The sequence below is a fragment of the Solanum verrucosum genome, unplaced genomic scaffold (assembly GCF_900185275.1).
Source record: "Solanum verrucosum unplaced genomic scaffold, falcon-dt-bn FXZP01000113.1, whole genome shotgun sequence".
Classification (NCBI taxonomy): Eukaryota; Viridiplantae; Streptophyta; class Magnoliopsida; order Solanales; family Solanaceae; genus Solanum; species Solanum verrucosum.
The window spans coordinates 1,853,683-1,876,303 of record NW_026020105.1 but is presented as its reverse complement, the minus strand read 5'-3'; the positions used below and the strand labels follow the sequence as shown (position 1 = coordinate 1,876,303).

General features: G+C 35.9%; 1 protein-coding gene across 1 annotated transcript; it reads left to right on the top strand.

Moving 5' to 3' along the window:
* Nucleotides 1-16,097: 16,097 nt before the first annotated feature.
* On the top strand, nucleotides 16,098-21,923 carry LOC125825226 (pheophytinase, chloroplastic). Its single transcript, XM_049504566.1, has 7 exons — nucleotides 16,098-16,347; nucleotides 16,455-16,556; nucleotides 16,643-16,781; nucleotides 17,416-17,586; nucleotides 18,719-18,959; nucleotides 19,688-19,779; nucleotides 21,557-21,923. The coding sequence occupies exons 1-7, from the start codon at nucleotides 16,260-16,262 to the stop codon at nucleotides 21,840-21,842; spliced, it is 1,119 nt and encodes a 372-aa protein (XP_049360523.1). The 5' UTR covers nucleotides 16,098-16,259; the 3' UTR covers nucleotides 21,843-21,923.
* Nucleotides 21,924-22,621: the final 698 nt, after the last annotated feature.

The window sequence follows — 22,621 nt, the reverse complement described above, 5'->3', positions numbered from 1 at the left end:
TTTTGTTTTCTAATAGCATGAGTGGCTAAACGCCCTAGTTCTGGGGCTGTAGCTACGAATTGATTGTTGATTATTTGAGGTTGTTCAATTACTTTTCGGTTGTCAATACAAGTTACTAATATATTCTTGTTTTAGTATTTTATGCTTGCGCACCATAAGATAAATCTATTGTCTAATCTTAAAATCGGGAGTTGAGAGGTTAAATAGACCAGAGAATATAGAGAGCTCGGTCCACCTATTAAATTGAGGTGATTAGTGTTCAGGAGTGACTCCCAGACGAACACCTTTCTTGGTTACAAAATAAGATGAATTTTAAATGCTCGCCAGTTAGTCTATTTATCCACGCTCAAAGATGTAGTTAGATAGCTAACTGGGGTAGGCGACGAGAGGCGTATAACTCGGATCATATCATCAACCCTATAAACCAGTAACTTGACAACTGAAGTTAGTTCTAAGCCAATAATATGATACATGTTATTCATTATATGTTGCAGCCCTGGAATTGCTTTTAACTTGCTTGAAACATTATATCAAAATCGTTCACAATTAGTTACTTTCATTTAGTGCATAATTATTAGTAGATAAACAATAAATCATCAGCTCATGAAAATGTTACTTTTTACTTTTAGTTGCAGAAATATAAGTTGATCATAAGTCCCTTGGGAACGATAACTCATTTCTTAAAGAATCTATATTACTTGCGCGACCACGTACATTTGCGTGTATATTGGGGAGCAACAAGTTTTTGGCGCCGCTGCCGGAGAGTTAAAAAATTTATTTATATTCAATCTTCTTAAGTCTACAATTACAATATTCAGGTATTAATTACTTGATCTTATCGTGTTTACTGTAGGCACTTGATTTTCAGGTCTGGCTAGAAAAGGAGATCTTGTCGAACTTTACAACGAACCTGAAAGAGTTTTACTCCATCGCAAAAAAATGAATCAGGGACGACAAAGAGAATTTTGGTTAGGTCTTCCGAGAGACATTGATGATGATAATCAAGACAACTTGAATAATCCGGAAAACGTGAATAACCAAAGGAACCCGAATAACCAAAGAGTACCTTCTGTCATACCCGCAAGACCAGTCCGTGATGTGGCAGTCCCACTCACAGCCAACTTGGCATCTAGTATTAGGAAACCTCCACCGGGGTGTAGATTTGAAATAAAGCAGAGCATGGTACAAATCCTCCATTCTAATAGGCAATTCACTGGTCTCCCTATGAGGATCCTCAAATCCATCTTAGGACTTTCATAGAAATTACCAATACATACACCCCAATTGGAGTCTCAGCAGACTATGTAAGGTTGACTTTGTTCCCATACTCATTGTTAGGAGCTGCAAGGCATTGGTTAGACTCTGATCCACCAAACTCCATCACTACTTGGGATGATCTAGCAAAGAAGTTTCTGAGTCGATTTTTCCCATCCAAGAAAACCGCGAAGCTGAGGGGTAAGATAATAAACTTTGTTCAAAAGCAAGGGAAGGACATGTACCAAGCATGGACGCGTTTCAAACAAATGTTGAATGCTTTCCCACACCACATGCAAACCAATGAGGTACTTTCTCACACTTTCTTTGAGGATTTAGACTATAATGCACATTCTTTTCTTAATAGTGCATCAGGTGGACATACCCTATCCATAACAAGTGAAGAGTTCTTCGCCTTACTCGATAAACTTTTTGAGGGAACCAAGGGTATGAGGGGGAAATGTCTAAAACCACAACCCAAAAGACTGCAGGGATCTTAGATGTAGACCATGCTACTGCCATAAATGCCAAATTAGATGCAATGCAACATAACATGGCCCTACATTTTAAACAGATGGCTCTAAATCAGGCACCGGTAAACGTTGTACAATAGACAACCAATTGGTGTGAGGTATGTGTTAGTGGAACTCATGAAACCGAGCAATGTGAGGCAAACCCGAATTCCGTAAACTATGTGTATAATGCGCAAAGGGGTGGAGTGCAACAAAATTATGGTAATACTTACAACCCTAGTTGGAAAAACCACCCTAACTTCTCATGGGGTGGTAACCAAAACCAAAATCAGGCGCAAGGGGTTAACTAATACCGTTCTCAAGGGGTTGGGCAACAATACTACAATCCTAACCAAGGCTCAAATCCTAGTGCACCAAAAAGGGGGATGACCAATGAGGAGCTACTCCAAAAGCTCATGATTGAAATACGGACCAAATTAAATGCTAGAATAGATAAGCAGGATGAGAACATTAGAAACATCCAGATGTCCCAGATGAGTTTAGAGAAACAAGTTGCGCAAATGGTTAATTCTTTGAACTTGCGTCCCAAAGGTGGGCTACCCGGTGATACTGGCCCAACCCAAAGCAATTACATGCAGTAAGTACTAGAAGTGGGCTGCAATTAGAGGAACTAGCTCCAAAGAAGAGAGACACTGAGGTAAGTAACAAAGAAAAAAAGGTGGAAGAGGTAGTACAAAGCTCTAATGTTGAGGTACTCGTTCCTCAAAAGAAATTACCACCTCCATTTCCACAAAGGCTGAAAAAGCAGAATGAAGATGAATGCTTTAGTAAGTTTCTCTCTCCTTAAACAGGTTCACATTAATCTACCTTTGGTTTACATTTTGTAGGGTATTCTGAAGTATGCTAAATACGTGAAGGACATTGTGGCTAGCAAGAGGAGGCTCACGGAATATGAAACTGTAGCACTTACTGAGGAGTGCAGCTCAAGGATCCAAAACAGACTGCCCAAAAAGTTAAAAGATTTGGGTAGTTTTACAGTGAAGATTACAATTGGGGAAAGTGTTCATGACCGGGGGTTGGTGATTTGGGGGCAAGTATAAATTTGATGCCTTTATCTTTGTATCAAAAGCTCGGGTTGGGTAGTCCAAAATGAACCATTGTTGTTCTCCAATTCACTGATAGATCCATTGCTAGGCCAGAGGGGGTGGTAGAAGATGTGTTAGTGCAAGTAGGTTCATTGATTTTTCCGGTAGATTTTGTGATCTTAGACTTTGAACCCGATTCTGAAGTTCCATTCATTTTGGGGTGACCTTTCTTGGCAACAGGTAGGGCATTGATTGATATAACAGCTAGTCAACTAAATATGAGGGCACATGATAAGGTTGATGTATTTGATGTTTACCGTGCTTTAAATTTGCCTTTTATTTATGAAGAGTTGTCTGCTATTACTGTGGTTGATCGCATAGTAGAATCACAAGTAGTTGTGCCCGAAGATCCTTTAGAAAGAGTGTTAGTGGGTCATGAGATAGAAGGAGACATTGAAGCTCAATAGATTGAATCATGCTTAAATTTAGCACTAGTGGACACTCGTAGGACTCAAGTAGAGTCACTAGATCGTGAGTTGGGCCCCCCACCAAAGCCATCAATAGAAGAAGCCCCTACGTTGGAACTAAAAACTCTGCCGGCTCACCTAAGGTATGCTTATTTGGGTACTAATGAAACTTTGCCTATTATACTTTCTGCAAAATTGTCTGACTTACAGGTTGATGCGGTATTAAGGATCTTAATGCGGAGGAGGAAAGCAATTGGATGGCAAATGGCTGATATCCATGGGATTAGTCCGGCATTATGCATGCACAGAATTTACATAAAAGAGGATCACAAACCCAAAGCACAACATCAACGTCGACTAAATCATGTGATGATAGAAGTGGTAAGAAATAAAGTCTTAAAGTGGCTAGATGATGGAATTGTGTATCCAATCTCTGATAGTAAGTGGGTAAGTCTGGTACAATGTGTTCCCAAGAAATGAGGTATGACAGTGGTAAGAAACAAAAAGAATGAGTTGATTCCTACTAGAACAGTGACTGGGTGGAGAATTTGCATGGATTACCGGAAACTAAATTATGCCACCCGGAAAGATCACTACCCCGTTCCTTTCATTGATCAGATACTTGACCGACTAGCAGGGCAGGAGTACTATTGTTTCTTAGATGGATATTTCGATTACAACCAGTTCTTGATTGCACTCGAGGATCAGGAAAAGACCACGTTCACTTGTCCTTATGGCACATATGCTTTCAAGCACATGCCATTCGGACTTTGCAATGCACCAACGACATTTCAAAGGTGTATGATGGCCATTTTTCATGTTATGGTGGAAGACTTTGTTGAGGTGTTCATGGATGATTTTTTCGTCTTTGGGAAGTCTTTTGAGGTATGTCTCCGAAATCTTGATAAAGTACTTGCTATATGTGAAGACACTGACTTAGTTTAAACTGGGAAAAGTGTCACTTTTGGTAAGAGAGGGGATAGTGTTGGGACACAATGTGTCTAAATCTGGTTTGGAGGTTGACAAGGCTAAGGTAAAAGTTATTGAGAAACTGCCCCCTCTTATTTCTGTAAAAGGTGTGCGTAGTTTTCTTGGTCATGCAGGTTTTTACAGGCGATTCATCAAGGATTTTTCCAAGATTGCCAAACCTATGTGCAGTCTTTTGGAGAAGGAGGTGAAGTTTAACTTTGATGAGATGTGTTTGAAAGCTTTTGAGATGTTGAAGAGGAACTTAATTGAGGCTCCCATCTTAATTACTCCTGATTGGGGATTACCAATTGAACTCATGTGTGATGCAAGCGACGTAGCAGTGGGTGCAGTGTTGGGACAAAGAAAGAATAAAGTGTTCCACTCGATCTATTATGCAAGCAAGACCCTTGACTCTACACAAGCTTATTACACATTGACTGAGAAGGAGATGCTGGTTCTAGTGTTCGCCTTCGACAAGTTCATATCGTATTTGGTAGGTACTAAAGTGATTGTTTTTACTGACCATGCAGCTATTAGGTACCTATTCAACAAGAAGGATGGTAAACCAAGGCTGATTCGATGGATATTGTTTCTCCAAGAATTTGACCTTGAGATCAAAGATAGGAAAGGTACTGAGAATCAAATAGCAGATCATTTATCTAGGTTGGAGGATTTTTCACATGTGAATGAAGGTAAGCAAATCCGGGAAGAGTTTCCGGATGAACAATTGATGGCATTAGGTATCTCTCAAGTGCCATGGTATACAAACATTGTGAATTTGATAGTAAGTGGTGATTATCCTCCGGGTGCAACCACCCAATAAAAGAAAAAGCTCAATCATGATGCAAAATTCTATATCTGGGATGAACCATTCTTGTTCAAGCAAGGTGTAGACCGGGTAGTGAGAAGGTGCATTCCGAAATCTGAGGTTCACAAAGTGCTCGAAAGTTGTCATGCTAGCCCATATGGAGGTCACAATGAAGGAAAGCGCACTGCTCATAAGGTACTACAATCTAGTTTTTTTTTTGCCCTCATTATTTAAAGATTCTATTGCTTTTGTGAAAGGTTGTAAATGCCAAAGGTTGGGTACTATTTCAAGAAGACATGAGATGTCGCTAAGTAACATTTTAGAGGTAGAAATCTTTGATGTGTGGGATATTGACTTCATGGGTCCATTCCCACCATCTAGTGGAAACCAATACATTCTTGTGACTGTGGATTATGTTAGTAAATGGGTTGAGGCGGTCACTCTTCCTTCCAATGATTCAAGGGTGGTGATAAAGTTCATAAAGAAGCACATCTTCACTCGCTTTGGCACTCCAAGGGCAATTATAAGTGATAGAGGTAAGAATTTCATTAACCATCTTGTTAAGAATCTCTTGCTAAGTATGGTATTTGTCATAAGGTTGCTACAACTTATCATCCTCAAACGAGAGGCTAAGTGGAGGGTTCAAATAGAGAGGTGAAGCAAGTTTTGCAGAAAACGGTGAATGCACAAATGAAAGATTGGTATGAGAAATTAGATGATGCGTTGTGGGCATATAGGACTGCATATAAGACACCAATATAGACTTCTCCCTATCACATAGTATATGGAAAAGCATGTCACCTTCCGGCGGAATTAGAACATCAAGCATATTGGGCAATCAAGAAGCTGAACTTAGACCCCGAGCTAGCCGGTAAAAAGAGAGTGAATCAGCTGCATGAACTTGAGGAGTTTAGGCTCCATGCGTATGAAAATGCCAAGCTATACAAAGAAAAGACAAAGAGGTGGCATGACAAACACATAGTAGCTTGCACCTTCAAGACGGGAGATAAGGTATTACTCTTTAACTCTAGACTAAGGTTATTCCCCAGAAAACTAAGGTCGAAGTGGAGAGGTCCTTTAGAAGTGGTCAGAATGACACAACATGGGGTTGTTGAACTTAAAGGTAAGACTGGCCTTACATTCTTGGTAAATAGGCAAAGGGTGAAACACTATTTTGGTGAGGATTCGAATCGTGATCGGGAATCTATTGAGCTAAATGATGAATGATCCAAGTTGCGTCATGCCGCGACATTAAATCAAGCGCTACATAGGAGGCAACCCATGAACAATATGTAATAGATAGGTAGTTTGTGTTTGAAATTTTGATTTTTAGCGTAGTTTAAATTCGTAGAATCCAGAAAGTTCTTTTAGTTCTTAGTGTTAGTTAAATAGGTTTTTTCATTATTTGTAACTTGAGCTTGTAATAGTGACAAACGAAAAAAAAATTGAGCCAGGAGCAATGGTTGGCGCGCCGCGCCTAGTCTCGTACGTCAGAGGAGACTCACAGGCGCGCTGAGGGGCGCGCCGCGCCAGGCCTCGCACGTCAGAGTGCCATCTCAGGCGCGCTGAGCGGTGCATTGCCCCTTCCATCGCCAGTTTTTTTAATTTTTTGGGTTTTGACCCAGATTTAATCCAACACATCCCTTAAAACCCCCAAATCCTAATTTCATCCCCTATTCTTTATTTCTCCCAACCGACCCAAACCCCTAAAAACCTACAAACTCTTTCTTCTTCATCTTCTTCCACTTCCCACTACCTCCATTAATCCCCACTCTTCTTCTCCCACATTCTTTGACTTCCACCACTACACCTTTTCCTTTCCCCAAACCATCATTCATCTTCAAAAACCTCCCCACCTATAACTCCAACACTCCTTTTCTCCAAACTTTCTATCTCTCACTCCACAGAAAAAAATTTATCTTGTCCCCACCAATACCCACTGCTAGCCGACCCCCCCCCCCCAATTTTTTCTAATTTTTTTCTTTTCTCCATTTCTCTTTTCTTCACAGGCGGTGATGGCTCCAAAAGCAAAAAATGTGGCGGGTTCCAAGCGGAGTAGAAAATGAGAAGCTTTCAGGTCCTCTAGTGGCCGGGAACCGGTGTAAAAAGTTGGTAAAAAGGTTGTGGAACGGTATGGTTGGGAATGGTTCAAATGCCAAAGAGAGGTGAAGTATATGGGCGACGAATTTGGGAATGAGGTACGATTATAGTCACAATTTCCTAATATATATTGTTAATGAGTTGGGTTTGAGGTTTATCTTTGAAAATTCGGGGGATTGCAATTTGACATTAGTGAGAGAATTTTATGCTAATTGGCCAACTGAAACAAAATATAAAAATGTGCTTGTTAGGAGGAAAGATGTCAAGTTTTCTGCCCGAATTCTGAATGAGTTGTTAGGAACCCCGAATTGTGACCCTGATGTGTTCAATGACTTGAAGGATAAACCTCCTTATAGGGATATCCGACATACCTTGTGTGGGGTTGATTCGAATGCTAGGTGGGAGTGGAGTAAGGATACTGGGAGGCATAATACCTTCAATTTTGCTAACTTTAATCAGGTTGCTCATGTGTGGCTGAAGATAGTGTGTAATGTGTTGCTGCTTGCCAAACATTTGACTGAGGTGACAAGGGATTAGGTGGTGTTGGTCTATATGCTGATGAAAGGTATGCCTATTAATGTTGGGGCAATCCTGAGGAAAATTATGATGAAATTTAGGAACAATTTGAGGTGGAGATTCTGTTATAGTGGGTTGATCACCCGTTTTCTGAGGGCTGAGGGTATTGAAGAAGAAACAGTAGACATGACTGTTGCTTATCACCCGGATTTGATGGGTAAGTTAGTTGATGTGACTCGCACTAAAGCACTAGACACGTCCCATGGACATGTCTTGTCTACCCAAAAGAGGCAAGCCCATGATGATAGTGTCATGGCGAGAATGTTTGGGATGACTGAATTACAGCTGCAGATAAGTGGTCGTCCGGCTACTGACAAGGAGATAGAGACCTTGGCGGATCGATATCCGTTGATCAAGAGTGCAGCCTTTTTGTACAGGTCTGGTCCCATTTTTATAGAGCCTTTAGATGATGACGAGGCTACTGCTGATGAGGCGATGGACGATGAGAAGGAGGATGCTGATGTAGCTGATGAGGCGAATGCCTTGATGGTGTTCGGAGGTGATGATAACGAGGCCCGACGGAGTATTTCTAACTCTATACTTTGCTTTAATTGTGCACTGAGGATAGTTCTTATTTTTAAAGTGTGGGGTGAGGTAATATGTCTCTATTGTATATAGCTATTTATTGCTTTATCGAGTCTAGTGTTAGTTTTTCGTTAATTTTTTTTTTAAATTTCTTTTGGGTTCCTCAGAGTTTGTTTTCGGTACTTTTACTGAGGATTGTCCCTTTGAACCGAATAGGATTAGTTTATTGCTTTATTGAGTCTTTGAGTCGTCTTAGGAGTGACAGTTCCCAATGATGGATGGATGACGACCGTCTTAAGGGAAAATTAGTCACATAGAAGAGTAGGATTAAGAAACCAACCTTGGTCTTTTGAAGCTATGTTCGAATAAGTTAGCCAAACGTTTCTTAAGTTTTGACTCAAAATAATATGAAAATGGGCTTAATTGTGTAGTAATGCTGTAATGCAAATTGTATGAGCATGTTAGTTGATATATCCTTATATGTGTCATGATGCCATGTGTGGTGAAAATTGATTGGTTCTTTCTTAACTTGATATCTAGAACTTGCCTTGTGTGTTGAATCAATAGCTTGCATGACTTAGGGAATGTGATTGAGACGTTTCTTTGAAATACCAATTCTTAACTCTAATTGTATGCCTACCATTGAATTTATCAAGACTGATCCCCATTGAGCCTTTAGCCTTGTTTATTGATAAACCACATGATAAGCCGAAACCCGTTGGTTGATACCAAGTCTTTTGATTCTATGAAAATCCTTAATGCACTATGTTAAGTAGAAGGGTTGGAATATGTTGGTTGATATAGCTAAGGGTGAATTGCTACATTGTGTGGGAAAGAAAATTCTATTTTGGCCCTGGTCCTTAGTGACAATGTGCACCTCAACGAAAATTGAGGGTGGCTAATTTAGAACTATGCTCGAAACATTGGCCTTGATCCTATCAAGGATAATGTGTACCTTACTCGGATGTTAAAATCTGGAGTTTGAATGACTAGTGCAAAGGCATGACAAAAAAATAAAAATAATAAAAAAATAAAAATAAAAATAAAAATAAAAATATATATATATATATATATATATATGATGAAAAAATAATAATAAAGGGCAAATATGGAGCAACAAAGGGGGTATATAGTCATGAAGTGTGTACTAGGAGGAAAGAAAAGTTATGAAGGAGATTGTTGGCTAAGTAATAACATGTGCATTAGGGAGGTGTAGTCACTAAAATGATTCCCAAATATTCCCTCCCTTACCTTAAGCCGACATTACAACCAATTGAAAGTCCTCTTGATTCCTTGAGAAATATAATGCGAAAGTAAGAATACACTATGGGCAAGCTTATGGTATATTGGGGAAAGTAAGAATTTCTTTTGTGAGAGTGAGTTGTTTGTTTAAAAAATAGGCCTTGTTGATTGTGAAATTGCTTGAGTGAAAGGCTTTACTAAACATAAACAAGTGAGGGCCTTCATGGCATGTGTAGGATTATCTAATTGATGTGTGGTATGAGTTTGCATTAGCCCGGAAAAATAACAAAAGAGTCATTCTCTGAGCATGTGTTGTACTTGGTGTAAATGTTGTGAATTGTTGCATCCAATGTGAACTACAAAATCATGATTAAAAATATTTGGTTAATTTTAAGGTGGGTTGATAAGTCCAAGGGTTGTGAAAAAGGGTTGATAGTCTAGAGATTGTTTGAGGACAAACAAAATTCTAAGTGTGGGGTGGTGATCTTAGGCATATTTATATGCCTAAGTTGTCAATATTTGCCCATGAATCTATTAGATTGAAGAATGATTTCTAGTCATTAGCTTAATTTTTGGTGTAACTTGTGATGATTGTGCACTCACACACATGATTAGATGTTTCAGGAACTCTCGATGAAATTGGAGTTGGAGGAAAGAAAGAGAAAAAATGAGCAAGAAAACGACTAAGGCAAAAATTAGCAGTGCTGGGCGCGCTGAGAGGCGCGCCGCGCCAGAGGATACCGGATTGGGGCATATTTGGGGCGCGACGCGCCAACTCTTAAAGTTCTGAAGCGATGCTAGGTGCGGCGCATCACCCTGATGCCGACTTTTCCAAGTTTTAAACATTAAATAGGATTCCTAATTTGAGTAGGATTTGTTCCCAACTTTTTCTACTATTATAAATAGATCCTTAGGGATCCATAATGTGTGTGGACATTTTGATTTAGTGTGAAAGAGCAAGAATTCAAGTTTGTAATAGGTTTTAATCCTTCAACTCTTCTATTTTCCAAAAATTGCATGAACTATTGTATTTTCTTGTTTTCTAATAGCATGAGTGGCTAAACGCCCTAGTTCTGGGGTTGTAGCTACGAATTGATTGTTGATTATTTGAGGTTGTTGAATTAATTTTTGGTTGTCAATACAAGTTACTTCTATATTCTTGTTTTAGTATTTTATGCTTGCGCACCATAAGATAAATCTATTGTCTAATCTTAAAATCGAGAGAGGAGAGGTTAGATAGACCAAAGAATATAGAGAGCTCGGTCCACCCATTAAATTGAGGTGATTAGTGTTTAGGAGTGACTCCCAGACGAACACCTTGCTTGGTTACGAAAATAGGATGAAATATAAATGCTCGCCAGTTAGTCTATTTATCCTCGCTCAACGATATAGTTAGATAGCTAACTGGGGTAGGCGACGAGAGGCGTATAACCCGGATCATATCATCAACCCTATAAACCAGTAACTTGACAACTGAAGTTAGTTCTAAGCCAATAATATGATACATGATATTCATTATATGTTGCAGCCCTGGAATTGCTTTTAACTTGCTTGAAACATTATATCAAAATCGTTCACAATTAGTTACTTTCATTTAGTACATAACTATTAGTAGATAAACAATAAATCATCAACTCTTGAAAAGGTTACTTTTTACTTTTAGTTGTAGAATTAAGTGAATATAAGTTGATCATAAGTCTCTTGGGAACGATAACTCGTTTCTTAAAGAATCTATATTACTTGCGCGACCACGTACATTTGCGTGTATATTGCGGAGCAACACACCATGAGACGTGAAATATTCATACTTGGGATAAGCATTGACGAACGACATTCATTGACTACCAAGTCGGACACTCCCATCACAAATTTATTCATCTTAGCCCTTGAATCCGCCACTATGGTTGGAGCATATTTGGATAGTTGGGTGAACTTAAGGAAATACTCTTTACACTCATATCCCCTTGTCGAAGCTTTATGAACTCTTGCATCTTTAGTTCCCTCAACTCTAGGGGAAAGAATCTATCAAGAAACTCCGTTTGATATTAGTTAATTATAGATTTGAGAAGCATTTATAAAAAGTGCTAAAATATATTTGTCAATAGTAATTGTCACTTCTAAATACCATTTTTGATGTAATGTGAAGGTGTGATAAAATTGAACACCCAGATCCATTATTAAGTTCATTGAAAATTATGTTAGGCTTAATAGTTTAGTTTATAAGATGTACTTTCTCAATGCTCACATGTACCTTCCAAAAATAATACTAATGTAAAGTCGATTCCTATTTCAATATGACTCAGAATTCAAGCACGATCTACTAGAAATTACTATTCGCAAGTTGTCATTCTTTAAAAACAAGGATTGAGACTTAAAATTTTAAATAAAGGTTCGGATCAAATAATTTTAATCAAAATTTTATCTGTTAATTAAGAACTCCACCTAATATATATATAAAAAAAAAAAAATTTATTCAAACCTCATAAAGTACCTAGTCTAGAAATCGAAACTAATAAACTCAAATTTTTTATATTTATCTAATTTTAATACACTTCCATTGTTTTGTTGGAGGTGAGATAGAAATCGAAACTAATTATTTGAATATTTTGAAAGACTTGAAATAAAAAAAACAAGTCAAGAAATAAGAATTTAAAAAATATTATAGTCAATGCTAGAGAGTCTATAAATTGTGCACATCGAAGAGAAATCAAATGCACAAACAAATAATAGTCATAACACATTGTGTACTATATTCTTCTTAATATGCCATTGATTTAGTTTAGTTTTGTTCTCACTGTTCTTCTCATGGCAACCACAAGTTAGTATCCATCGATCTCTCTATTTCGACATTATAATCATGAATTATATTTTTGTGTTCAAGTATATATTTCGTATTCATTAACAACAATGATATATAGACTCGGATTTTCATTAAGAAAGTTCAACATAACGTATATCAATGTGTTTTCTTTGTACGAGGTATCAATGTGTGTCTTTTCATATTTAATCATCCAAGGATTGATATTGATTTTGATAATTTTTGTTGTATTTTTGTAGTGGATACAACGTGGTTCTCATAAAAAAACACAAGTATTTGCAGCACGAGATGTTAATAGTAATTTTTCTCTACTCAAGAGAAGATTACTCCCACAACTTAATACTTGTGAGCGTCCTTATGAAACTAACAATGATTTGCCGTGATTGTTGGATTTGTTGCAGATGTCTTCCTATGGTGGTAGAGAGTACCTACCCTATTTATATGTGTTTCGTTTAACTATATATGAGAAAATGAGATGTTAATATCCGATCAATAGTTGAACGACCATCTGAGATATTATCTCATCATAGCCTAATGAGCTACTTATCATTGTTATGCATTTGTCCTTTTGTAAGATTTATTTTTAATGTTGTTACTTGTTTCATTAGTAATAAAAACAAATTCAAATGTATGACTTTATATTTGGAAAATATAATGAATTTTACTATCGTGGTTTGTTGTGTTAGCTTTAATTTTTTCGTATCTCGTATTTGAATATAAGCAATGAGAATATTATATGTTATGTTTATTTACAATTTATTAATTCATCATGCTTTCTATATATTTAAGCTATGCTATTGTGGACAAGAAATATGAACAATAATATCCACGACTTTATTAGGGTTTGTTTGGCGATGAGATGAAATCATGATATGAAATTATGAGATGAAGTTGAAGTTTTGTTTGGACATGCAATTTGGACTTTTTCTGTTGTATGTTTTCTCATAAACATAAAAACTCCATAAATTGTAAAACTATTAAAATTGCCCCAATTCTTTATACAATCATACCAAATAAATAAATAAAATTATAAAATCACATAATACACTATTACAAAGTCATTCTTAAGAAATACAACATTTATTGATCAAACTTTAATTCAATAAAAAATATAATTGAACATTAGTTGTAGTGTACTAGTCTTTAATATAATCCTCCACATAGTACAAACAACCTTCTCATGTTGAACTTGTATTTCTTGATCATATGACCGAAAAGACAAACCAACACTGCCAATTTTAGTCATTTGTTGATCAATTTGATTGGTAAATAGATTTGATAAAAAATAATAAAATTGGTGAATATAAATGGTAAAGTTGAAATTGATTTGAAGTAATGATAAATATTTATAATTGTGAGAACAATCATTATATGAGATATAAATGATTTAAAAAGTAATGATATGAATTATAAATATTTTATTTACATATAAAATATTAGTAGATATAAATGTAGGGTTGCTTTTATAAAATATATACTTGTGGGTTAATTGTTGTATTTCAAAGATCTAAAATCGTGATTTTTGAAAAAAATGGAATTTTATCTCATGATATAAAATCATGAGATGAAATCAACGTGAAATCGCATGTTCAAACGCTAATTTCATCTCATAATTTCATATCACAATATGAAATTGCATGTCCAAACGCCTTGACAATTTGCTATATAAGTTAGTGGAAAGAAAAGGTTAAAGAGAGCAAATGGGAATTTTTTTTTTAAAAAACATGCTATAAGCTATTTCAATTACATATTAAATTTTTTAACAATGTTGATGATAGTGCGGCCAAAAGGGTGATTTTTTTTTCCTTCAAAAAACATAAACGGTATATTAAAAAAAAATTCAACCAAAATGGTAAAATCACTTTTGAGGGAGCGATAACTTTAGTACAAAATTGACTCCGTTTACGCCGTTAAAAAAAATTAAATCGCTGCTCCAACAACGATATCGTCAAAAAAAAATTATTTTTTAAAATTAAAATCGCTGCTTCAATAGCGGTTTTCTTAAATTTTTTATTTTTTAAAATATGATTTTCCTCAAACTTTTTTTAATTTTTTTTATCAGTAGTACTTGAACAATAGGCAGTTGATACATGCAATTTTTTTAGGAATTTTTTTTGAACAATAGGCCAAATCAAAGATAATTAAAAAATTAAAAAAAATCGCTGCTCATGCAGCGATTTCATTTTACTTTTTTTTTTAAGCAGCGATTTTAATTTTTTCATTTTTTTGAATTTAAAAAATAAATATATTTTTGATAAAATCGCTGTTGTAGTAGCGATTTTAATTTCTTTTAACAGCATAAACGGAGTCAATTTTGTACTAAAGATATCGCTCCCTCGGGAGCAATTTTACCCTTTTGGTTTAATTTTTTTTTTGATATGCCGTTTATATTTTTTGAAGGAAAAAAGTTACCCTTTTGGTTCCGGACTCTAAAAATGTGTCCTCTCTAACAATTTAAACTTTTAGATAAGATGATTACGCACTTCATTATGGTATCAAAGCAAGACCTATCTTACCCAATGTTGGACCCCCAAAATTAAAAATTATCCATGCACCCGATACTAAGCATTTGACGTGAGGTAGAGTGTTAAAAAATGACAAAAGTCTTATATTGATGGTTAATGAGATGAGTGGACTCCTCTTGGACAATACTCTTATTCTTGAATTAGCTTTTGGGATGTGTGTTAGATTCAAGACTTAATTTAACGTGTCACAAATCTTGAAACTTATATTCGTAGAATATAACATATGTCTAGCATCTCTCCTAGAGGGTGATCCAGGATCTAGAGTCTTTGAGCGCCAAGTAGACTCATCGACTAAATCAACTTTACAGTTGGTTCAAACTATTTGATCTATTTGTGGGTGGCGTGGCACCCCCACCAACCTGAATAGATCCGCTCTTGATCTCTCCTATTTCTTCCAAATCTCATTTACTCTATCTTTTGCAAAAAAATATAAATCACCTAAAATAGGGCCATTCCTCCGAATAACCCATATTTGATTGACAAGAAATAATATCATAGATGGTCACTAAATTATGAACTATTCTCTTAGAATGTTACTTAACCTTGGTTTTTACTTCAAAAGTCATTCAACTATGAACTTTTCTCTCAAAAAATCACTCAACTATGAAAATTTTACTTACAAATTCATTTTATCTATTTAGTTGAGTTTTTCATTAAAATTTGTTAATATGCAATTTTTATTCAAAACCAAATTTTAAGAAGTAAAAATGTATCTATTTAAATTATTTGGCCTTATATTTGTGTAGTGACTAATCAGCAGCACTTTGTAGTTTTTAAATTTAGATATGTATTAATTGTCCCAAGACCGACGTGATCCAGATTCTTAACAAAAAAAAACATATTACAATTACTAGAATTACTTTGAAATGATAGAAAACTCAACGGAATGAGGGATTTAATTTCTTAAAATGGTTTAATTACATATATTTTTATTTCTTAAAATTTTAATTTTAAATAAAAATTGCATATCAATAAATTTTAATGAAAAAATTAAACAAATAGATAAAAATGACTTTGTAAGTAAAATTTTGATAGTAAAAGAAAAATTCATACTTTTAGGTTAAAAATCAAAATTGAATGAGGATGAAAAGAATCCATACTTAGTAATATATTATCTGTGATGGGCAAATATAGCTCAAGCGTTGAGCTGGACCTGAATCCTGACTATAATCCAATTTTTGCTTCGGAAAAAAAGCTTATAAATTTGAGAAAATAACAATAAAATCTGAACACAAAAGCTTAAAGAAGTGTTTCTCTGTTGAAGTACTTGGCCATTATACTACCACCAGCTCAAAATGAATAGCAGCCACATACCAACACACAAAAAAAATTCAGTATTGCCCCTTGATTGAACCTTTAAATTCTACCTTGTGACCTAGTATAGCTTTTCGAGGATTTATAGGTTGTAATTTAATCAATGTCAACTTCTTGTGCCACTGTTGGAACTGAATGGTTGAATCCTGTAGGTACCAGATTAGCTTTGCCTGGAAGAAATAATCATTTCAGTAAGTTTCCAATTTAACCCATCAATTTTGAATCTTGATTTGAAAAATGCGAACTTTTCTTGAAAAATTTAAAAGAAATGTTGTTTTTTTTTTTCTTTTGGGTGAAGGGGGGAAATGCGATTTGAGTAGAAGGGGTTTTACTTTTAATGGTATAGTTGCTGCTGGAGCTTCAGTTATGACCACTTCTGTAGTTGCTGAACCCTCTAAAGGTTAAGTCCATTACCTGTTTGTAACTTGGAATTTTCTTTATTATCTGTGCTAGTGTGAGTTACTTGACAAAGGATTGATGATATAGGTTTGGAAAGATTACCATTTAAGCCAGAGGGGTACAATTATTGGACGTGGCGCGGCCACAGAATTCATTATGTAGTGGAAGGAGAAGGATTTCCAGTTGTTCTAATTCATGGATTTGGTGCTTCTGCCTTTCACTGGAGGTAGTTACTATCCCATGTGTCTGCATGACCTTTTTCCATGAGATTTAGTGGTGATAGATTGAGATCAATTATAAATTAGTTGTGCATAAAATTGTAATGCTGCTGCTAAAATTAAGAACTTTACTTTGGAGGACTGTATAGCTGTAGGATCAAATTACTGGTGCATTCTTCTTCTTTTTTTATGACAAGGGAAACCCACAGCCGCTATCCTTTGGGTGCGCACAAGGTAAAATTCCCCGCTCCTATGTAATAGCTCTCAAACCACATAGGAGAGGTAACCCGCACTAGGCAAGCCCGGTGCGATGAGCTCGACCCAAAAGGAAAACCCCTTGCTTTCGCTGGCAAGGGGTTTTGAACTTGAGACCTCCAACATGAAAGTCCCAAGCCCAAAACATTGTTGAAAAATTATTGTCATTTCTGCTTGAACGGGATTTTGCAAGTATTACAGATATTAATTTCAGTTATGGTCTTATGGAAGTACTTGTATTCTTTATATGTTGCTCATATTTCTTTAGTTATATTGATTAGTGCTTTGAAGACACGTGTTAATGTTGTGATTCTTTTGGGACTTGAATCTTTCTTCACATAGTACTATTTCTTTTAAGCTTCTGAGCTGTCTTTCTTGCTTTCTTAGGTATAACATACCAGAGCTGGCTAAAAAATACAAGGTTTATGCTCTGGATTTGATAGGATTTGGTTGGAGCGAGAAGGCACTAATAGACTATGATGCCTTCATTTGGAGAGATCAGGTTGTCGACTTCTTGAAGGAAATTGTGAAAGAACCAGCAGTTTTAGTGGGAAACAGGTTAGCTCGTGCATTTAACAACTTGTCATTTCAATGAATTTACTGGATGTTGGAAATCCTTGTTTTCCTTTTGACCATCTACTGTATTTCTTATGCATATTGTTCAATTTACTTAAGCTACCAGTTTCAAATCGTCTAATTTACTTTCTGGAAATAAAGGTTGTAAGTTAATTGAGGCGATCACCATTAATTGGTGGCTAGGAATAAGGATGGATTAACCATTGTCCCTAAGATTTGACATAGAGTGGCTTCAAAAGGTTTGGTAGCGATGGAAATTCTCTAATATCATGTAGAAATGTCTTAAGTCTTAATTTTATAATACAAGAAATGTCTCATTACACATTGGTGGATTCGTAGATTAAGAGAGCAGCTGTCTTTGTAAGTTTCTATAAGATCATATCCTTAATCTTTAATCTAGTTACCTTTCGTGATTTGCTAAGCCCCACCTGCAACCTTACCTGCCCAAGGATACCAGTAGTTTTTACTACCATTTTTCCTCCTTGGTGACTTGAACCCCCTGCCGCATTGTTGGATGTGGAGGGTCTCTACAACTGGATCAACCCTTTCTTGCTCTGATGTCACTTCTTTTGTCCTGGCTGTTTTCACTCAGTCACTTTTGGAGAATTTATGCCAGTCTGTTTGAGCTCCTTTGGAAAAAAGATAGAAATGCAGAATTTTCATTTACAGGCTGCTAGGAATGTCTAGAGAACAATATATTGACTTCCTGGAAAATTGCAGCATGTAGTGAATCTGAATTAATTAATTCTACATTTTTTACCAATTACTGCTACTTAAAAATTATGGTTTCTAAAGAATCACATCGCACAATTATTCTAAATAAGTTAATTATTTATTTATTTATGGACGTATTACATTCAGATGATATAATAGATTAGCATCACTTTGATTTGGAACTAGAGAAGATACCAAGGTTTGATTTATTTGGTAAAATAAGTAAAAATGACTGCAGTAACATTTTATTTGCATAAACAGTGCATCAGTTATAAGTTCTTGGACTTTGAAATTGTTAAGATTCATTTCCCTCTTTTCTAGCTTGTTGCTACAGTTTAGCATATACTTTGTAGTAATGAAATTGAATTTAAATGTGAATATGTTATGTATTATATAACAGTCTTGGAGGATTTACTGCTTTGATAGCAGCAGCGTCACTCACTGATGAAGTCAAGGGAGTTACACTGTTGAATAGCGCAGGACAATTTGGGGATGTCAGCAGTGCAGCTGAAGGAACTGAAGAAACAGCCTTACAGAAATTTATCCTAAAGCCACTAAAGGAAAGCTTTCAACGTGTAGTCCTTGGATTCGTTTTCTGGCAATCAAAGCAACCAGCTCGTATTGAATCTGTTCTGAAGAGCGTATGTTCCTTTTATAGCAAATCAAGTTTCTTTTCTTCCAATTTCTATATCATCAATATATGCATAACTGTTCTATCTTTTAGTTTTACAGACATGTGTAAATCCGTGTAATGCATATCTTAGAATTGAACTGACAATCAGAAACAGTACTTTCTTGATATCTTCTTAATATGGTACAATGTTTAGAAATGGATAAACAGGCAAAAGATCTCTTTCAATAATGTAGTTCATTCATCCTTGATATTTAGCACTGACGTTCTTGAGGTTCCAAGGTCCACGCTCGACTCTTATGGATTGATATCTCTTACCCAATTTCTTGATCTTTTACTAAAATTTCTGTAGATTTGTTTCAAGGTGTTGAATTGCAAAAGTTGGAGATTGTGTTCTTTATTTTGTCGTTCTAAAACCCTTATGCTTTTTTCCAAAGGTTAAACCTTTTTGTTTTCACATTCAAAGATGAATCTAATCACTGTCAAAGCTCACTTGTGGAATTTGTAAAGTTGATGGTTCCTTCTATCTGAGGCGGCTATTCTCGACATTGTCTTGTTTTCATTTTTACTTAATGGCGGTCAAACTGTGGCAGAATGATGTCTTGAACATCATCTGTTTGTTAATGGCATGATGCGTCTGCTTATCTGCATCTAATTGCATTTTATTTGTTTACCCATTCATTATCTTCAGCCACTATTATCAAACAACTGACTTGCTTTATGTGTTTTCACTTGAAGGTCTACATAAATTCTTCAAACGTGGATGATTATCTCATCGATTCAATTACCAAACCTGCAGCTGACCCAAATGCAGGGGAGGTTTATTACCGGTATGAATGCAGCTGTCTACATTTTTGCTTCCATTTAATAGCTAAAATAATATTAGTTTATACGGTTTGGTAAAGAAACAGTATTATTAGAAAGGGAAAAGGGTCAAAAATACCCCTCAACTTTGGTTTATAGTTTGACTTTACTCTCGCCGTTAAAATGAAGTTAATTTTACCCCTCCCATTATTAATTTCACCAAAATTACCCCTCATTTGACGGAATCCCCAAAATTGACTCAAATTACCCGAATTTTAAAAAAAAAACCTATTCCCTATTTTTAACCCAATGCCCCGACCTGCCCCGACCCCTCTAGAGGATAATCCATTCCCCTTTTACCCATTCTCTCAAATTTTCCATATAATCCATTAACTTCTCCTCCATTGTTCTTCATATCTCCTCCATTGTTCTTCATTTTCCAATGTATATCCGCCGAAGCGCTGAACAGCTCCGGCGGCTATGTAAATCTGGTACCGGACGATTATACAATGACAATGTATTTATCGTCATATATATAAAAATTAAAAATTTCCACTACTATATACTATATGCTTTTGGAAGACATTGATTAAACCCAAACCCAAATTAAGAGTGATTTTACAAGTTTGCAACAAGAGCAAATGGAGTCAACGCCGGAAAAATTGAACTTTGGAAATTCTCTGTTAGTTCCAAGTGTTCAAGAGCTTGCCAAACAGCACCTAACCAATATTCCGGACAGGTATGTCCGCCCACAACAAGAGTCTCCCGTCATATCTTCCTGCGGATATACATTGGAAAATGAAGAACAATGGAGGAAAGAGAAATGAAGAACAATGGAGAAGTTAATGGGTTATATGGAAAATTTGAGGGAATGGGTAAAAGGGGAATGGGTTATCCTCTAGAGGGGTCGGGGCACTGGGTTAAAAATAGGGAATAGGGTTTTTTTTTTTAAAATTCGGGTAATTTGGGTCAATTTTGGGGATTCTGTCAAATGAGGGGTAATTTTGGTGAAATTAATAACGGGAGGGGTAAATTTAACTTCATTTTAACGGTGAGGGTAAAGTCAAACTATAAACCAAAGTTGAGGGGTATTTTTGACCCTTTTCCCTATTAGAAATTCACCCAAATAATTTGGATTATTCTTAAGTAACCTTACGAAGAAAGATTTCCTTCATTCTTATCAAGTCCTTTTCTCTTATAGGTCTAGCATACTCCCTCAATTCCATTTTTTGTGATACTCTTCGCCGCATTTTAGTCTGTTCCAAAAATGTTGACGCCTTTCTATATGTAGAAACCATTTTTTAACTTCTCATTTTACTCTTAGTGACATACTTTTATAGCTACAGATATGTCATGGCATGCTTCAAACCACAAGTCAAAAGTCTTTTCTCTCTTAAACTCCGTATCCCAGTCAGCCACCTTATAGTGTTTCCTTCGGAACTTAAAACCGAAATAACCAGGACTTTATAAGAAAATGCATAATTGGTCAATGTTCAAATACAAGGAGAAGGGAGAAAGCTTGATTCGACGGTTGTAGCCAGACAGTTCACCCTCCTTATCATGCCATTTCAGCCTTATAATAACGGGATAAAACTTCATAATTATATGAAACATAAGACATACTTCCAACATCAGATATTTATGTAACGCATCTACTGGTATACCTCATCAGGACCAGGTTGCTTGGAAATAAGTTTATTTGCTTTACTTTTTTATTGAATAGATACCTTTGATTTTTTTGTTGAATTCCTGTTTTCTAGTTTAAGAAACTTATCCAATGCCCTCTTCTTTTGCAATCTACAGATTGATGACACGATTCATTTCAAACCAGAGAAAGTATACACTTAACAATGTGTTGAGACAACTTTCTTGCCCATTGTTGTTGCTGTGGGGTGACCTAGACCCCTGGGTTGGTCCTGCCAAAGCCAATCAGATTAAGGAGTTCTATCCAAACACAACCATTGTTAACCTGAAAGCAGGTCATTGTCCCCACGACGAAGTTCCAGAACTAGTGAATGAAGCTTTATTACATTGGTTGTCAGCCACGATAACACCAGCGTCTTCTCTTGAAACAGTATCAGAAACTTAGCTTCAGTGTTACCCCTTACATATGCAGTGATTCATGTTGTAAAATATACTGTATAATCCTCCAACATACAATCTGATTCATTTTTATAGGAGATTTTAGTGACATGTGAGAGGTTGATTCGACCTGATACTGAAGTCAGCTTGATCCAAAGAGTTCCACATCTTCTCTATATTGTATTTGTTTAATTGAATAGAAAGAAGAAAGTTTTGAATTGCATTTGCATTTGATGCTGTTTTGCCTGTTTGTAGTTTAATTTGTCTAATGGAAGAGGTGAGAATACCAGGATCTCAACCCGCATTTTGTTTCTGAAGGAGATAGCATAGAAATAAAGTTGCACAAATCAAATTATCTCATCTGCCAGAAGTGCGCTAGGTGATTTCATCTCATCTGCATAAAACTGGGGGATAAAGTTGCTCGATATTTAAGCCGGAGAATGATAGTAAGTTTTGGTGAAGTAATCAGTGTAGGCAGATCTGAACACCACCATTACAAAAAGAATTGCTAAAGTAACTAGAAGATGTAGAACTCAGGTTATGGCTAATATGTCTATGAAGTTGAACTGATAAATAAGTAACTCAATTTTTCTATTGTAAAGCTTAAATTAGCAGTAAGTTGTAATCATGAGATTCATATATGGCAAATGAACACGTCTAGATAGGCCTGATAAGTGGTAAGCATGGGTGGATTTAAATATAAATTATGATGCACGTGAACTCATGATCTTTCTACAAAACTCGATATTTTAAGTGTATATTTCTTAGAATTGATCTAATATAACA

What these genes read in the sequence shown, in the direction of transcription:
- LOC125825226 (XM_049504566.1), top strand. Translation starts at nt 16,260, where the DNA reads ATGTCAACTTCTTGTGCCACTGTTGGAACTGAATGGTTGAATCCTGTA. An exon ending in TGGAAGAAATAATCATTTCA is followed by an intron (nt 16,348 to 16,454) that starts GTAAGTTTCCAA and finishes TTTTGGGTGAAG; the next exon opens with GGGGGAAATGCGATTTGAGT. An exon ending in GCTTCTGCCTTTCACTGGAG is followed by an intron (nt 16,782 to 17,415) that starts GTAGTTACTATC and finishes TTGCTTTCTTAG; the next exon opens with GTATAACATACCAGAGCTGG.